At 35.4% G+C, this 13,481-nt stretch overlaps 1 protein-coding gene across 1 annotated transcript; it reads right to left on the bottom strand.

The window, feature by feature from the left end:
- Positions 1-9,806: 9,806 nt before the first annotated feature.
- Positions 9,807-10,397, bottom strand: LOC107625148 (histone H4). The gene has a single exon (XM_016327726.3). It carries the CDS (start codon positions 10,317-10,319, stop codon positions 10,008-10,010), a length of 312 nt encoding a protein of 103 aa, XP_016183212.1. The 5' UTR covers positions 10,320-10,397; the 3' UTR covers positions 9,807-10,007.
- Between the last annotated feature and the right edge of the window lie 3,084 nt (positions 10,398-13,481).

The following is a 13,481-nucleotide window of genomic DNA, read 5'->3' on the forward strand; positions in this document are numbered from 1 at the left end:
GATAAAAAGATATAGGTAGTTAAAGTACGTGTTTATGTATTTAGAAATAATTTTTATTTAACCTAAAAAAATATATTAGTTAAGTTAAATAAATATATTTTTTAAATAAAATGGTTGTTAGATTATATTTTTTGCTTTAATCAATTGTTGAATTGAGATTATCTAAAAGACCATAAGTTAGGTTAGAATAGTCGAACATGAATGACTAATTTTTTAAAACTTACTTCAAGTTCTTTATTTCATTTAATACTTTGAATATTAATAATGAATATTAAAGTTGTTATACAAAAATACTATTCATGAAATATAATATTTCATTAACAATATTTATGTACTAGGTTTAGAATATTTAGTAAATATTAAACCTATCTAATGGGTTAGATAAGATTAATTTGTGAGACTAATGTTGCTACTATTTCAGAGGCCTCGGTTGCTATTGTCACGTCGTATGACCTTGTCTGTCTCCTCGCCGGATGTCTTATTGCCTTATATTAGAGAAGCTGAGTTTAGACATGTAGTAGAGCTAAGATATTTTATATTTGATTATTCCTTGATCTCTGTATTTACCGAGCGGTGGAGGCTTGAGACCCATAGTTTTACCTTCCATGGGATGAGGTCAGCATTACGCTTCAAGATGTTGCTTACTATGTTGGTCTGCGCACTAACAGTAAGCCAATTGAGGGATATATCAGAGACATCTAGCAGTACCATAGACACCCTACATGGGAGTGGGTTAAGGATTTGTTTGGTGATAGACTGCCACCATAGCCAGAGGACAGGAAGTAGGTTTTCGATTTGAGGATGACCTGGCTGAGGAACAAGGTTTCACACATTCCACTGGGTAGATCCAGATATTCTTCGTAAGTATGTCAGGTGCTACTTGATGATGCTTATGGGGGAGTTTCTTTTCATGAACAAGTCAGCTACACTTGTCCCTCTGAGATGGCTGTTGTTGTTGGAGGATTTCGATCGTTGCAGGCAATTGTCTTGGGGTCTACACTCCTGGCACACACGTACCACTCACTCTGCACCGCTGCTGGGCATGATGTGACTGACATTGTGAGGTGCATGCCGCTTGTTGTATCTTGGATTTACCATCGGTTTTCCTCATTTTGTTCGACTGGGTATGATGTCATTAGGTTCCTACTTGCAGCCAGATATTTTATTATTTTAAATTTTAATTTGAGATCTTTTAAATAGTGACCAAATTTATAATTATTATTTTCATTATTATATTATTATTCATATTTTTTAATTAATTATTTTTATTATATGTAGGTTAGCGAGACTGGGACAACAAAGCAAGGACCACCACGATGGCAGGATCCAGCGTTTGCACCGTCGTATCGATGCCTTTACCATTGATAAGGTACAATTTGTTTTGGTTTCTATTTTATTTCATTCAATGGTCTTTCGTATCTAAATATTGTACTTTATGTGATTTTCTTAGTTTCGATGGACACCATACGAAGATCCCCAGTTACAGCAGATTGCTCCTGAATAGATTAGGAGGGCTGGAGAGATTCATACTTGGAGAACTGTTGTCCCGATTGTTTGATTTTCTTTTGTAGAGTTTCATCATGTGAACAGAGTCAAGAGACAACTCGGAAGGCAGCAACACGACCTGCAGATCTGGTCAATGTTGATGAGTTTCTGTTCAAGACGACCAAGAGAGATGACATGTGGTGACCCAATTTGCACCGTGACTGGTACAACTTGTGGAGGGGACGTGGCCAGGCACACCACATGGTGACCATTAACGAAGTCTCTGATCCTCATCCTATACAAATGTGTCTCATTGACCGATACAAAAGGCTAGCATAACTTATATTAAACGCCTCAATACAAGGAGGGAAAGTCCAAAAGACCTTATTAAGCTGGCTGCTATCGCTGTCAATAATATTGCCGTTGTAATAAGGAACAGAAACACAATTGTGTATGGTGCCAGGGAGGCATTCTTGCAAAGCTTGTAATAGACTGGGTAGCTTGTTATACGACTCTTTTCACTCATCATAAATTTGAGCAATCGCTTTCTGTTTCGCCATCCACATCTTAAGATACAATGGCTTGAAATGATAACTCTGTTGCACTGCACTTTGTAACACTAGGACATAAACACTCGAATCAGCATGTATTATTGATAGAATGACCTTGCAAATCAACCTACTATCCAACAGAGTATGGTCCTGAAATATGGTTTGCGCCAGGCAGGTATGTGGTCCACCAAACCTACAGACCTCCCTACAAAATTACTCGTATATCTCAGTATCTAGTTTACAACATAATTAACATATACACATTTAATTTCATAAAGGGTAAAGGACAAAATTTACCAGTAGTTCAACTTCTGTCCAAGTGCTACATGAAGATTCTATGGACAACTATTAGAGATTTGCTTGCAATGGTAACGGTATTTAACCCTATCCGATCCCAAAATTTTGTATTTCCCATTTCTTCTAACGTTGTAGTTCTTCACTTCCATGAGAACAACATCTCTATTCCTGAAGCTATGGCCCACCCGAAATTCCATGCCACCGTTCGTGTTGTAATCCTCCCCGTCGCCGTGGTTGAAAGGATCATCCAACTGCATTGCCTCCAAATTCAAAGTGTAATAATGGTTTGGAACTGATAATTATGGAATGGCCAAAGGAGGAGGTAGGAGAAACCAAGCACCTCCACTGGTGCGAGTCTCCAACACATACTCATAAGAAGAACCACTCTCATTGGACGACCCGATTTCGTCAACATAATCCGAAACACTCTCGTTGCCGTCCTTTTCGAAACTTTCCTGAGGCTAGGCAAAGTGAATAGGTCTTGCATCCAACGGGACTACCTGCGGCGTTGAAGAGGACGACCCACAACCACCACCCACATCAGGAACCGCAGCATACCACTCTATCACATGTTGCGGCATTAACCTAGCATGTACGTCGAACATTATCTTCACATGCGGATCAGCTTCGAGTCAAAATAACTTGTTAGTAAATCCACCACTCGGAAGCACTGATAAAAATCTATATGTAACATGCCCAACCTCCTTAGAAACTATTGCTCCCATGTTGCTTAGTATGATTGTCCTTAGTCCATGTAGAGAATCAATATGACAAGTCTGCAACATCACAGTTGAATTAGACTCAAAATTTACTTCTTCCTCACCGTTTTTTATTATCCCATTGGGATAAATTACAACAAAAAAGAACTAATTATAATCCATGCGAACAAAGTAGAAGGATAAAGACATAAAGAAATAGAAATATGGATGAATTGTGACTAATGGTTGAGCCAGGAAGTCTATTATATAGTATTTTTCTCTTAGTTATCTAGGGTACAGAGACACCTACACAATAATACATGTATCTCGGGTACTGTGACCCTTTTTTCATATATGCATTTATCTCGGGTGTTGTGACCCCAATTTCCATTATAAGCATATCCCATGTGTTGTGACTCTATTCTCTTTTTACACGTATCTCGGTTACTGAGTACCCGTTTCTTTACATGTGTCGTATCTCGAGTGCACTCGGGATACGTTTAAATTATCGCGTGTCATATCCCGGGTGCTCAGTACCTGGGATACGCCCATGCACAGATTGGCTCCTCAATATCCGAGATGTGGTACATTATACATTCAAGTAATTACTCTATGTGTTATGGATTTTCATAAATAATATAATATTTAATTTAAATAAAAAAAATCCTTTAGTTTAAGTTATTTATAAATTTAATACAAGAGTTTAATTTTGATGCACTGATAGTGTAAAGTGTTTTATACAGTCGTGTAATCATATTCGTTCTTTTAGATAACCATTCATGTAGTCAATATCAAAGGTCATTATTTTTACTAATATGGTGTTACGTAATTAGATGCACGTGTAAAACTACTTTACACTGGCAGTGCATCAAAATTTAATTCTAAATATAAACCATAAATATTTTATCAATCTAATCTACTACTTTAAATTTTATAGTGCATCAAAAACACCTAAAATACTTAGACTGATTTTAAATGACCCTGTTAGGCAGCAACAAAACATCCATCTCCATTATGGATAATTCCACCACGAGCTATGTTTCTAGCATTAGCAATTAACCTATTAGAATTCAACTTGAAAAATTGGTCAATGGATCCTTTCAACCAACTTTTACTTTTCAAAAGTAACTTACAAAAATTAACTTTTAAAATATAGATTTCTAAAAGTTGTAGCATCTATATTTAATAAATTAAATTAAAAATAACTTTTAACAAGTACAAGCAATATATATATTTGGTAAAATAATTTTTAAAATTTAAAAATACTATAATAGACATTAATGTAAGAATTAAATTTGAATATTAATTAATGAATGTGATTATATTAGATTTTTAATTTTGATACACACAAGCAAACTTTTAAAGTTATAAGCACACGTACATGAATTTTTTCATTTACCAAGTATAAAATGAAGTGCTTATGCTACTTTTTCAAACAGTTTACCAAACCAAATCTAAATCTTTCCACCACATTTTTAGCTTTTTGAGTTTTACTAGAGCTGTTTTTTTTTATCATATACAGTCTCACACACCAAGACTTGATTTGGTAAAGTTTTACTTTTTAAAAAAGATTTAATTAATCTATTGGTTCCTATAGTTTCATAAAATTTTTAATTAGGTCCATATACTTTTTTTCTTTTAATTAAGTCTTTGCACCAAATTTTTTTTTTAATTGGATCCCTATACTTTTTTTTCCTTTTATTTGGATCCCTGCACCAATTTTTTTTTTAGTTGAGTCCTTATACAATTAAACTAATTACTGTCAAGAGGGACCTAATTAAAAAATAATTTCATGCAAGGACCAAATTAAAAGAAAAAAAAAAGTATAGAGATCTAATTAAAAATTTTGCGAAACTATAGGGACTAATAGAGTAATTAAACCTTTAAAAATTGTAGCATCTATATTTAATAAATTAAATTAAAAACCCTTTTTTCATATGCGCATTTATCTCGGGTGTTGTGACCCTAATTCCCATTATAAGTGTATTCCATGTGTTGTGACCCCCCATTCTCCTTTTACGTGTATCTCAGATTCTCGGATACAGAGTACTCATTTTTTCACGTGTCGTATTCCGAGTACACCCAAAATATGTTTGAATTATCGGATGTCATATCCCAGGTATTCAATACCTGATATTAGCCTATATATAAATTGGTTCCTCAGTACCAAGATGTGATACATTATACATTCGAATAATTACTCTATGTTTATAGATTTTCATAAATAATATAATTATTTAATTTAAATAAAAAACCTTTAGTATAAGTTATTTATAGATTAAATATAAGAGTTTAATTTTGATGCACTAATAGTGTAAAACGTTTTATACAATCGTACAATCACGTTCGTTCTTTTGAATGACCATTTATACGGTCAATGTGAAAGGTAAAATTATTAATATGACATTACATAATTGAATACCCACATAAAACTATTTTACACTGACAATACATTAAAATTAAATTCTAAATATAAACTATTAAATCTTTTATCAATCTAATCTAATTTAATACTTTAAATCTTATAATGCCTCAAAAACACCCAAAATACTTGAGCTGATTTTAAATTGATCCTATTAGATAACAACAAAACATCCATCTCCATTATGAATAATTCCACCACAAGCTATGTTTCCAGCATTAGTAATTGATCCATTAGAATTCAACTTGAAAAAATTGGTCAACTAATTTTTACTTTTTCAAAAGTAATTTATAAAATTTAATTTTTAAATATAGATTTTTAAAAATTGTAATGTATATTTGATAAATAAAATTAAAAATAACTTTTTAATAAACACAAACAAATATGTTTAATAAAATAATTTTTAAAATTTAAAAATATAGACATTTAATATAAAAATTAAATTTTAAATATTAATTATAAAAATTAAATTTAAACTTCGCCTATGTTACACTTGCGGTATATAGCCGGTCCTAAACCCGGATAAAGGAGGAGGGTTGTGTTAGGTCTTCGGTAACCAACATAAAAATATAGCTGAACTCCCATGACATAAATCAAAGACATTATTGCGCTAAAGTTAGGTCGTTATCCGGAAGCAACGCGCCGTATGGCTCGAGTACGGTGTCAAAGCAAGAGCCGCTGCATCGGTGCCCAGATGTAGTGTTAAATGAGCAAGGGTTCTCGCGTTTTTGTAAACGGACGAGGGTAAATAAGCTAGTTCACAAAGTAAAAGGTAAAGGTCGAAGCGACAGAATGTTGAGATTTGGGACATGGAACATAGGCACTCTAACAAGAAAGACCATGGAGGTGGTGGACACCATGACAAGGAGGAAGATTAACATTATGTGCCTACAAGAAACGAAATGGGTTGGTGCAAAGGCTAGGGAGTTGGATACTTCTGGTTTCAAACTTTGGTATACAGCAAAGGTGAAGAATAGGAATGGGGTTGGAATAATTGTGGATAAGCAGTGGAAGAAGGACGTAGTGGATGTCAAGAGGGTGGGAGATCGGATCATCTCTATCAAACTTGTGGTGGAGGGAGGTACTTTCCATGTGATTAGCACCTATGCACCGCAAGTGGGTTCGGATGAACAACACAAGATAAGATTTTGGGAGGATTTAGAGAGTTTGGTTCAAAGCATACCTTTGGGAGATAAGATTTTCTTAGGAGGAGATTTAAATAGCCATGTTGGGAGAGAAGTGACTGGATATGGGAGTATTCACGGAGGCCATGGTTTCAGGGTGATCAATGCTGAGGGTAAAACTATTTTGGACTTTTCCTCATCCTTTGATCTTCTCATCGCAAATACATGTTTTAAAAAGAGAGACGAACATCTTATAACCTATAAGAGTGGCATGACAAGCTCTCAAATCGACTTCTTCTTGTTGAGGAGAGTCGACCGAAAATTTTGTATTAACTGTAAAATTATCCCGGGAGAGAGTTTGACAACACAACATAGGGTGCTCGTCATGGATTTTTGCGTTGAGCAAAAGTTGAGGAAAAGACATCATACGAAGAACCCAAGGACAAGGTGGTGGCGGATGAAAGGTGATGAACAAAGAAGCTTCCTAAGACGGGTAGGAGAAGAGGCAAAGTGGGATGGGAATGGAAGCGCGAAAGAGATGTGGAGGGAGATGGCAGAAGTTATTAGAAGAACAGCAAAAGAAAGTTTTGGTGAATCTAAAGGAATAGGACCAAGAGACAAGGAGTCCTGGTGGTGGAATGCGAGTATACAAGAAAAGATAAAGATAAAAAGGGAATGCTTTAAAGAGTGGTCTTTATGCCGCAATGCAGATAATTGGGAAAAATATAAGGCGGCTAAGAAAGAGACAAAAGTGGCTGTAAGTGAAGCAAGAACAAGAGCATATGAGGGTCTCTACCAGTCTTTGGGCACGAAAGAAGGAGAAAAAGGTATATATAGAATCACAAAGAGCCGGAAAAGAAGAACAAGAGATTTGGATCAGGTTAAGTGCATAAAAGATAAGGATGGAGAGGTATTGGCTCAAGAGAAGATTAATGAAAGGTGGAAGAGCTACTTCTACGAGCTATTTAATAAGGGACAGAAGACTCTTCCGAGCCTTGGTCGATTATGCACAAGGGAAGAAGATCAAAATTTTGACTACTATCGAAGGATTCGAGACTTCGAGGTAAAAGAGGCTCTAAAGCAGATGAAAAATGGCAGGATAGTAGGACCTGATAATATCCCAATTGAGGTTTGGAAGGGTCTTGGAGAAAAAGGCATCAACTGGTTAACCATGCTTTTTAATGAGATTTTAAGGTCAAAGAAGATGCCTGATGAGTGGAGAAAGAGCACCTTGGTACCTATCTACAAGAATAAGGGGGATATGCAAAGTTGCGGAAACTATAGAGGGATTAAGCTTATGAGTCATACTATGAAGTTATGGGAAATGGTGATAGAACGGAGGTTGAGAAAAGAGACACAAGTAACAGAGAACCAATTTGGATTTATGCCAGGCAGATCTACCACTGAAGCGATATACCTATTAAGAAGGATGATGGAGAGGTATCGTAGTAATAAAAGGGATCTACATATGGTGTTTATTGATTTGGAAAAAGCATATGATAGGGTACTGAGGGAGGTCTTATGGAAGGTTTTAGAAAAGAGGAGAATAAGGATCGCATATATTCGGGCAATTAAAGACATGTATGATGGGCCACAACTAGTGTGAAGACTCAAGGTGGTGTGACAGAGGAATTCCCTATTGGTATAGGATTACACCAGGGATCATCCTTAAGTCCATACCTTTTCACATTAGTCTTGGAAGTACTCACAGAGCACATCCAAGAGCCTGTGCCATGGTGCATGCTTTTTGCCGATGATATCGTCCTTATGGGAGAGTCAAGGGAAGACCTAAATAAGAAGTTGGAGTTATGGAGAGAAGCTCTAAAAGTGTATGGTCTGCGCATAAGCCGTAGCAAGACGGAATATATGGAATGTAAGTTCAGTTTGAAAAGGGAAAACGCCAATATAGAGGTGAAGATTGGAGAAAACATCTTACGAAAAGTTAAAAGTTTTAAGTATCTTAGATGCATCATACAGGATAATGGAGAGATTGAACAGGATGTAAATCATAGGATCCAAGGAGGTTGGTCAAAATGGCGAAGTGCATCTGGTTTTATATGCGACAAAAAAGTGCCTTTAAAACTTAAAGGTAAATTCTATCGCACCGCTATAAGACCGACTATGCTGTATGGTACAGAGTGTTGGGCGGCTAAAAGGGAGCACGAACATAAGTTGAGTGTGGCAGAGATGAAGATGTTGATATGAATGAGTGGTCATACGCAATTGGATAAAATAAGGAATAAAGATATAAAGGAGAGAGTTGGTTTGCACCCATTGTGGAAAAGATGATTGAATCGCGTCTCAAGTGGTTTGGACATTGAGAAGAAGACCGATAGAACATCCAGTTAGGAGGGTGGATGAGATAGAAGATGGACAAGGGGCGAAAGGCAGAGAAAGACCTAAGAATACCATCCATGAAGTGGTCAAACGAGATCTACATATAAACGGTCTCTCTGTAGACATGATACATGACAGAACACAATAGCGTCGTTTGATTCATGTAGCCAACCCCACTTAGTTGAACAAAACTTTGTTGTTTGTTATAAAAAATATGATTATATTAAATTTTTTATTTTAATAAATACAAACTAACTTTTAAAAATCATACACACAAACACATAAATTTTTTTATTTACCAAACATAAAATAAAATATTTTTACTATTTTTTCAAAAAATTTTATCAAACCAAATCTAAATATTCCCACCACATTTTTAACTTGAGTCTCATTAGAGTTGCTTTTTTTTATCATACACATTCTGGCATACTAAGACTTTTTTGATAAAATTTTACTTTTTAAAAATTATAATATCAAAATTTAATAAATTAAATTAAAATTAATTTTTAATAAATACAAATAATAACAAATATAGTTAGTAAAATAGTTTTTAAAATTTAAAAGACATAAATACTAATATAAAATTAAATTTAAATATTAATTAATATATAAAATTATATTAAATTTTAATTTCTAGTTACATACATTATTTATATTATTAAAAATCACCGCATTTTCATTTAGCTGAAGAAGATTGCAGGAAGTTGCAAAGAGGAGGACCCGCCTATACCAGAATATAACTTGAACATACAAACCAGGATTTTTTTTTTTGGTGACTATACAAACCAGGATTTTAAAATCACCAAAAATAAACCGAAGACACTAGAAAATAGAAATTACCAATTGTAATACTAATAAGCTTTTAATGGAACAAATTTAAATTCAATGCTAGTTAGTGCTAATATTTTGCATTCTGCACTCGAGGCTCTAATTGAACAAAGGCAGGCACCGCCCACTCAATTTGACCACAAAACAAATTATCCAAAAACAAAAACAAAAACACTTCATCAAGATGATAAAATCCATAAAAACCTATAACCCTAAATTCGTGAAACATTTACAAGCACGAGCAAATACTAAACCCTAAATAGAATCAACCACCGAAACCATAGAGAGTCCTTCCCTGCCTCTTGAGGGCATAAACAACATCCATGGCAGTAACGGTTTTGCGGCGAGCGTGCTCGGTGTAGGTAACGGCATCGCGAATGACGTTCTCCAAGAAGATCTTGAGGACGCCACGTGTCTCCTCATAGATGAGGCCACTGATTCTCTTGACGCCTCCCCTGCGAGCCAAACGGCGAATGGCGGGTTTCGTGATTCCCTGAATGTTATCACGAAGCACCTTTCTGTGCCTCTTCGCTCCTCCCTTTCCCAATCCCTTTCCTCCCTTTCCACGACCTGACATCTTGAAGCACAAAAGAGAAATTATGGAGAAGCTTTTTCTGTTGAGATTTGATTTTGAACTTGATGTCGTTAGGACAGAACTTTAGTCGCTTTTATATTACTGGGTGTGTGTTTTGGGTTGCTATATAGGATGGGGAGTGTGGTATCTGGGTCGTTGATTGTGGTAAAATGGACAGCTGAGATTGCGATTCTTGTCTTGTGGTTTTGAATGGTTTTGACCGTTGATTAATTTGGATCGACGGTAAGAGTATGCGAGTGATTTTTTTGCGGATTACTAACGTGGCACCTTTCTCCACGTGGTAAGTATTCCTTACTGTTTTTTCTGGTATGCTTCTGTGTTAGATTGACGCCGTGGATAATCGAGGGACAAATTAAATAAATAAAGTGCACCTCAAAATTATTTTATTATAATATTTTAAAATAATTATATTTTAATTTATATTTATTTTATAGAGTAAACTTTTATAATGGTCTTTGAGATTCACGTTATTACTCAATATAGTTCTTGAGATTTCAATTGCACTATTGTAATTCTTCAGATACAATTTCGAACACCATAATAGTCCCTGGATATTTTTTCGGTGATGAATCATCATCAAGACACTGATGTGACCTCATTTTGCCACGCAGGATGGTGCTAACAGCTAATTGAACTGGTAAAATTTCAATTTATACTCAATATAGTCTCTCCCTCTATATTTAATCCTAAATTCCCAAATGTTCAGTAAGTTAATTTTTTCTTCTTCTTCATCGTTCTCTTTTCATTCTTCTTGTTCTTGTTGTTTGTGGAGCTGGAAATGAATATCCATGATGGGTGGTGGGAGCATTAGAGCTGGAAGCTCTATTAGTTCACCGTCCAATGGCTATCAGACGAGAACGCAAAGCAGGAGCAGAAGATTTGGGGTGTCGAAATGGTGCAGTTGTGGCTGTTGGCCAGTTCTCAGGTGGTCTGGGACAGATTCAAATCTAAATAAATCATTTTTTTGTCGTCCCAATTATAATGTGAGTTATCAGTATTACTTGTGTTGTTATGATTGTTCCTACCTCACTATTCTTCTCTTTTTCTTCTTCCCTGAAGCTTGAGCATGTTATATGTTTGCTTGATTACAAACAAGTGGGAAGAGATAGTGTGGACTTTTTGTATGGACGAATACTGGACAGGATGAACCAATTGAGAAACCAGAATATTATGGAGACAATCATGAAGTAAAGATGAATTTTAATTAGAGGCTTGGGAGGTTAGAAGAAGATGTCCGGAATCAAAAATTGGTTAACCAGTTGTTGGCATTAGCTGTGTCTGTATTGATAGTGTTAATGGCTATCCTGTATTGTAAAGCATGAGTTAAAAGAGTTGGTGGTGTGTACCATGTATTCATTGAATGAACAATATATGAAAAAATGATAACATGATTATGGTATTAGAAACTGATGAATGGTGTTTGTTGATTGAATGTAAATTTGGGTAACTCAATTAATAAAAATAGTAATATGCTAAAGAAGGTAGCATAAGTGATTAAAAACCAGCAAGCACTGTATTAAGATAATGGTTCAAACTTTAAAGATAAGTGTATTAAGATAATGGTTCAACTTAACACAGTCAGTCGCATAACACAAGAGACAGCCAACTAACTTGAGCATGTTAAACATAATTGCCTCAAAAGAGAGGGCTTTACAACAAAACATAAAGGATTATTTTTTCCTTGTGTAGTCTTTGTCTAGTGAAAAGTTTTAAACTCAAAACAAAAAGTCCTATACATATTAAGCTAAAGTCTTCAATTCTTTTTTCTTAGAGCCTTAAATTCTGGAGTTGGGATGAACTTCATGTAATTGGCAAGTCTTGTTGCAGTTCCTGAACTAGCACCCTGCATGGGATTCACTAGGCCAGAGATTGCTAATGGAGAGGATCTTTTCTTTGGTGACAATTTTGAAGGCCTTTTCATTCCATGATCCTAGATAAAAAAATTTGCATTACACAAACGATGATTCATTTGAATCACAAAAAACTTAAAAAATGTAAATATTAAGCTACCTTTTGAGAATCTTCTACATCAGAAGCAGTTAGCTGAGATATATCTATCTCCACAGGTTGTGCATCAGAAGTGGCTGGTGCATTCTCAGTAGACTGTATACGAGAATTGTTTTCTCCATCACGTTGGTCACCATCATCTTGAGGCTACTGAAGTTGCTGCTCAGATACAGGAGCACCTCCTTCATTTTTCTTCTTCTTATCAGCCTCAGCAGCAGCAGCAGCAACAGCATCATCACAAGCTCTCTTCTTCTTGCAACCTCTCTTTGTATGTCCTTTATCACCACAGAAGCTGCAAGTAAAGGGACCCAACTACCTTTTTAGATGAACATTATCTCTATTGTTATTCTGAGGCTTTGGATTAGCTTTAGACTTTTTAGATCCTCCACCACCCTTCTCATCAGCATCCATCCTTCCTTTCATATATAGCTTTTCAGGTTTTTATTCTTCTACATGCTTCCATAATGGTTGTCCAAGAATTGAATTAATATGATGATTATATATTTTTCTGTATGACTCCATATTTAATAAGTGGTGACAAAAGTCTTCTGGTAACTTGTTAACCCGAGACAGTGTAGCACATGCATGCACACAAGGAATACTTGCATATGAACAACAGTCACAGCAACCATGGGTTTTAGTCATATACCATTAATCAGATTATTAATATAGCACAAAAACAATTATTATTATAACAATGCAAATAACCTATAAACATCCAAAATTGGCAAGTATATATTCTTTTTTCTAAGTCCACCATATGGTTAGTTAGATGTCCATGCACCTCAAACTTTTTGTATTCGTTGTCCTCTGTCCAAATAGGTTTTCAATTCTTAGATTCTTTTCTAACTTTCTCCAATTGACTCTTTATAACTGGTGTGAACACTCCAGTGTGATTGTTTAGTTTCACCTTGTTCTTGGCTATGGTCTGCATAACAAACATTCGAACCTCCTCCAGCAATGTTATAATGGGCTTGGCTCTTGCATCCTTGATCTTTGCATTGAACACCTCGCATGCATAGTTACAAATGCCATCCAACTTCGGCTTATGGCTGAATGCGCTTTTAGTCCATGCATCTCTTTGCCATTTATCTAAATATACCTGTTGCACGAAATTGACTCCGCAATATTTGTACA

This window comes from Arachis ipaensis, chromosome B2, assembly GCF_059453495.1.
Source record: "Arachis ipaensis isolate K30076 ecotype BB chromosome B2, ASM5945349v1, whole genome shotgun sequence".
Taxonomy (NCBI): Eukaryota; Viridiplantae; Streptophyta; class Magnoliopsida; order Fabales; family Fabaceae; genus Arachis; species Arachis ipaensis.

What these genes read in the sequence shown, in the direction of transcription:
- LOC107625148 (XM_016327726.3), bottom strand. Translation starts at nt 10,319, where the DNA reads ATGTCAGGTCGTGGAAAGGGAGGAAAGGGATTGGGAAAGGGAGGAGCG.